Source organism: Panthera pardus, unplaced genomic scaffold, assembly GCF_024362965.1.
Source record: "Panthera pardus isolate Hobbes unplaced genomic scaffold, ASM2436296v1 HiC_scaffold_24, whole genome shotgun sequence".
In the NCBI taxonomy this organism is placed as follows: Eukaryota; Metazoa; Chordata; class Mammalia; order Carnivora; family Felidae; genus Panthera; species Panthera pardus.
In genome coordinates, this window is record NW_026526810.1 from 15,607,340 (window position 1) to 15,612,136 (window position 4,797).

The 4,797-nt window shown below is 57.0% G+C and overlaps 1 protein-coding gene across 1 annotated transcript; it reads right to left on the reverse strand.

Moving 5' to 3' along the window:
* Positions 1-363: 363 nt before the first annotated feature.
* On the reverse strand, positions 364-4,548 carry MAGEL2 (MAGE family member L2). The gene has a single exon (XM_019436151.2). The coding sequence runs from the start codon at positions 4,391-4,393 to the stop codon at positions 833-835; it is 3,561 nt and encodes a 1,186-aa protein (XP_019291696.1). The 5' UTR covers positions 4,394-4,548; the 3' UTR covers positions 364-832.
* Positions 4,549-4,797: the final 249 nt, after the last annotated feature.

Genomic DNA, 4,797 nt, shown 5'->3' on the forward strand with positions numbered 1-4,797 from the left:
TAAAATGTGCCATTTAATTGATCTAATGGAGTCTTAGATACTTACCTATAAAATGGGAATGACGCCTACTTTAAAAGACTATTGTAAGGATTAAATCAGATGAGGTATACAACCTATTTCTGATTCAACCTCACTGACTTGTGAAGTTTTACTCCTGAATTAAGGAAATCTTACATTTCATCTCACAACATAAATCACTGCATTATTGTGATAAATGCAGCAGTCTCCTTGAGAAAGTTTCATCACTGTGGTTACTACTATCACTGGTAGTGCTCTTGATGCTCAGGTCTATTCAGAGAGTATGGTAAAACTGGGCTCCCACCATCTAGAGTAGAAATTAGAATAAAGACAAACACTTGCATGTTATGCTGAAAGTATATTTATATATATAGATATAGATATTTATTTTTCTGCAGACAGCTTTTACTGATGAGTCATTTTAATGTTCAAAGAACAGCCTATTTCAATACTACATAATCTGTACCAGAATGAGATGGATAGCTTCTCAATTCATTTCACAAGCCAGCACAACTCTGATACCAAAACATAACAATTATAACACAAAACAGAGAATCACAGATCTCACTTAAAAATACAGATGCCAAAATACCAAATAGAACAGTAGCCAATTGAAATCAACACCACATGAAAATGTACAAAGCTTTGGCAGATATCAAGTTGAACCAAATTGAAATCCAAACTTACACACATAGAACTGGAACATAAACACCAGAAACAAAACACCCCCCCACCCCCCACCCCACCCTGCTCCCCTGTCAGCGGCCTCTGGCCAGGGACCCAAAGGAATGAGATATCTGCGGATGGAACCACATTAGCGGGGAGGGGAACTGCTGGTGGGGTCACCAGCATTATCACCAGATCCGGGCTCATCCTCATCCAAATCTTCAGACTCACACTCTGCCAGTGCTTCAAAGTACTGGAAAGGCCAGCACCGTGGATCTCTCTTATGGAGCTTGGCCAAAAACCTCAAAACAAGCATCTTGCTGGTTTCTAGGAATGCTCGGGGGCCCCAGAGGAACTCATATTCTGCTGGCTCTGTATAGGGTATTCGCCTGTACTCTAGGTACTTCTGCCTTACAAACACTTCGGTGATGAGCTTCTTTGTATTTCCGAAGAGAGCATGTGTCTCTCGGACATCCAAGCCTAACCTGTACAGAAAATTAAAGATCATGTTCTCCCTGACACAATTGCCTTTCATAAAGATGAGACTCAGGACCACCATAAGAAGGCCTAACTTGGGCCTGTCTAAGTAGGATGCCACTGGTTCACCCTTATGGTGCCCCAGCTTGTTGATGATAATGTAAGAGTGGTTTTCGGGATCAATTTCTTTCAATTGATAACCAAAGACACACTCTAGCTTATTGTTGGCACGGTTAATGATATCCAAGCACTCATCTTTATATTCACGAATGATGAATTTCACCATCTCTGAGCGCTTGATGGGCACCTTGGCTTGGTCCTTGACCAAGAGGAACTGCACCAATGCATTTGCTCTCTCATCCAAGGGAGACAATGGCTGAGTCTCCAACCTGGGGTCATTCTGGGTGGCACCAAATCCCTGAGAGAGACTGGTGAACTCAGAGATAATCAAGGGCTGAGGGCTACCTGGGCTTTCCCAGAGACCCAGGGCCCTCGAAGTGCTTGGGCCCTCCCAGGCACTCAGAGCCCAAGTTGTGCTGGGCCCTTCCCATCCACTCAGGATCCTGGAGGTACTAGGGCCCTCCCAGCCACTCAGGCCCCGGGAGGTACTTGGGCCCTCCCAGTCACCCAGGACCTGGATATGGTTTTCAATCTCCCAGTCATTCAAGTTCAGATTTTCCCAGGGTCTCGGTGCCTGCCAGTCACGCAGGGCCAGCATTTGGCCACTGCTGTCCTCTTCGGTATTCAGATGTTTCTTCTTCCGGGTAGCTTTGCCAGAGCGACGTGGAGGCTCAGCAGAGGTTTTCGAGGCCTCTTGAATGGTGGCCATTGCCTTGGGGGCAGCTGCCGTAGCCATCAGGATGGTAGGCACTGCCTGGGATGCTTTTGAAGCATTCACATTGGGCTGTGGAACCCATGGAACTGCAGGCAGGGCCTCCACACAGGCAAATGGATCCTGCAGAGCAAGTGGCAGTGACTTCGGGGTCTCTGAGGGGGCAGATGGGCCCTGAAAGGCATTAGAAGAGGCAGGCTGGAACCGGGAGGTAGTTGGAAAGACTCTTGAAGTGGCAGTGAAGTTCTCCGATGTGGCAGGCAAGTTTTTCCAGGCAGTCGGCAGGTGTGCTCGGGCAGCTGACATTGCCTTTGGAGCACAAAAAGTGGCAGCGAAGATCATGCGATCCTTCGAAGGGGCCCTGCGTTCCTTTGAAGAGGTCCTACGTTCCTTCGAAGAGGTCCTGCGTTCTATTGAAGAGGCCCTGGATTCTCCCGATGGAGTCATCAGTGATTTAGCGGAGCCCATGGGAAAATTTGCTGCCGCTATGGGAGCTCCGGGCTGGCCCTGCAAGGCTGTAGGGGGGCCTTGCCAGGAGGGCTGGAGTTGCAAGGTGGGCAGCTCTGCTTGCGGGCCCGAGGGCTGGGCCTGCTGGGTGGGTAGCTGGATTTGGAGGGCCTTTTGGGAGGCCGGGACCCCCTGAAAGGGCTGCTCCATCTGAACCAGTGGTGGGCCCTGCCTCTGGGCCTCCTGGGTGGGCACAGGCTGCCAGAACTGCCCAGGAGCCTTAGGAGCCTGCCAGGCCAGAGCCTGGGTTTGCTGCACTTCCTGGAACTCCATCGACGTTGGCAGCTCATGTGGCACTGGGGCTTGGCCTTTGGGGGCCTGCCAGATGATGGGCGGGCAGTGTGTAGCCTGTGGGGCCGACAAAGGGGCCGACAGCACAGCCTGGGGCGCCTGTGGGCCAGCGGGAGGCGCCGTGGGCACCTGCGTTGCTGGTGGGGCAGTGGGCACCTGTGGCGCTGCCCGCACCTGTGGCGCCGCCCGCACCTGCGTGGAGGGCAGCCTAGCCTGCGGGGCCTGCCGCAGCGGCGGCGGGGGCGGCAGGGCCTGCCAGAGCGGTGGTGGGCTGGCCAGGACCTGCGGGGCAGGCCGGATGGGCGGTGGTGCCTGGCGTATCAGCGGTGGTGCCTGGCGGATCTGGGGTGGAGCCTGGCGCACTGGCGGGGGACCCGGCCGGATGGGCGGTGGGCCCGGCCGGATGGGCGGTGGGCCCTGGCGCACAGTTGGTGCCTGCCAGGTAATTGTCGGAGCCTGCCAGGTGACCTGCGTGGCCTGCCAAGCCAGAGGTGTGGCTTGCCAGCCTTGTGGCGGGGCTTGCCAGCCCGGCGAGGTGGCCTGCCAGCCCGGGGGTGTGGCCAGCTGCGCCGGCGGGGCCTGTGGGCCCTGGGGAACCTGCGGAGGAGCCCTTATAACCTGTGACTGGATTTGCAGAATCAGAGGCTGAGCCTGTGGGGCCCAGGACGCCAGAGGCTGCTGTGCAGGTGGGGCTGCCGGCTGTGCCATCGGGGTTCCTGAAGCTGCAGGCTGCGTGATCGGAGCTCTCGAACCTGGAGGATGAATCATCAGGACTCCGGGACCAGGAGGCTTGGCCATCGGGGCTCCTGGAGGCGGAGGCTGGGCAATCAAGGCTGCCGGGGGCGGAGGCTGAGCCATCGGGGCTCCCGGAGCAGGAGGCTGGACCATCAGGACTCCCGGAGTCAGAGGCTGGGCCATCAGGACTCCTGGAGTCGGAGGCTGGGCCATCGGGGTCCCCGGAGGGGGAGGATGGGCCATCGGTGTCCCCGGAGGGGGAGGGTGAGCCATCGGTGTCCCCGGAGGGGGAGGATGCGCCATCGGTGTCCCCGGAGGGGGAGGATGAACCATCGGGGTCCCCGGAGGGGGAGGATGGGCCATTGGGGTCCCCGGAGGGGGGGGATGGGCCATTGGGGTTCCCGGAGGGGGAGGATGGGCCATTGGGGTCCCCGGAGGGGGAGGATGGGCCATCGGGGCTCCGGGAGCTGAAGGATGCATCATCAGGACTCCCGGAGTCGGAGGCTGGGCCATCGGGGTTCCCGGAGGGGGAGGATGGATCATCAGGACTCCGGGAGTCGGAGGCTTGCCCATCGGGCCTCCCAGAGGGGGAGCCTGGACCATCGGGCCCCCCAGGGCCGGAGGTTGGGCCATCGGAGCCACTGGGGTAGGCGGCTGGCCCTGTGGGGCCTCCCAAGCAGGCTGAGGTGCCTGCCAAGCGGCCAGTGAAGCCTGCAAATCAATCGGAGGTGGATCCCAAGGGACTGGCGGAGCCCGAGAGGAGGCGGGCGGGGCCCGCATCAGAACCGTAGGGCGGCTATAGACCGGAGGCTTGGGGGCCTCGGCCGGGGGACTCGAATCACCCAAATTCTTACTTAGCTGCGACATGTCCCTTTGCTCTGACAGCTGGTGGGCCTTTTCCTCCGACAGCTGCTGGGCCTTTTCCTCCAGAGAGAAGAGAATGCCTACGTGGCTGATCAGAGGATCCCTCCCTGCTGACTGGTGAATAGGAAGTAAGTGCCCTTAGCTCTGCAGCTTTCCGCAGTAAGGAGGAGGGGGGAAGGGGGCTCAATCCCGCCCCTTCCCCGCCCCCGACCACCACAAGTGGATAGTGCATAGGGGCGTCTACCAGAAATCCTGGCTGACACAAGATCCCTTCTCACTCTGTCCAGTCCCCAAATGCAGTCTGGTCAGACTTACCATGGATGAGTTTTCACAGAGGAGTGACAGGAACAGATCTATGTTTTAGAAATCACTGTACTGCAGTATAGAGTAGGAAGAGACCACTGGTA

Excerpts from the sequence above, each read along its gene's own strand:
- MAGEL2 (XM_019436151.2), bottom strand. The coding sequence starts at position 4,393 with ATGTCGCAGCTAAGTAAGAATTTGGGTGATTCGAGTCCCCCGGCCGAG.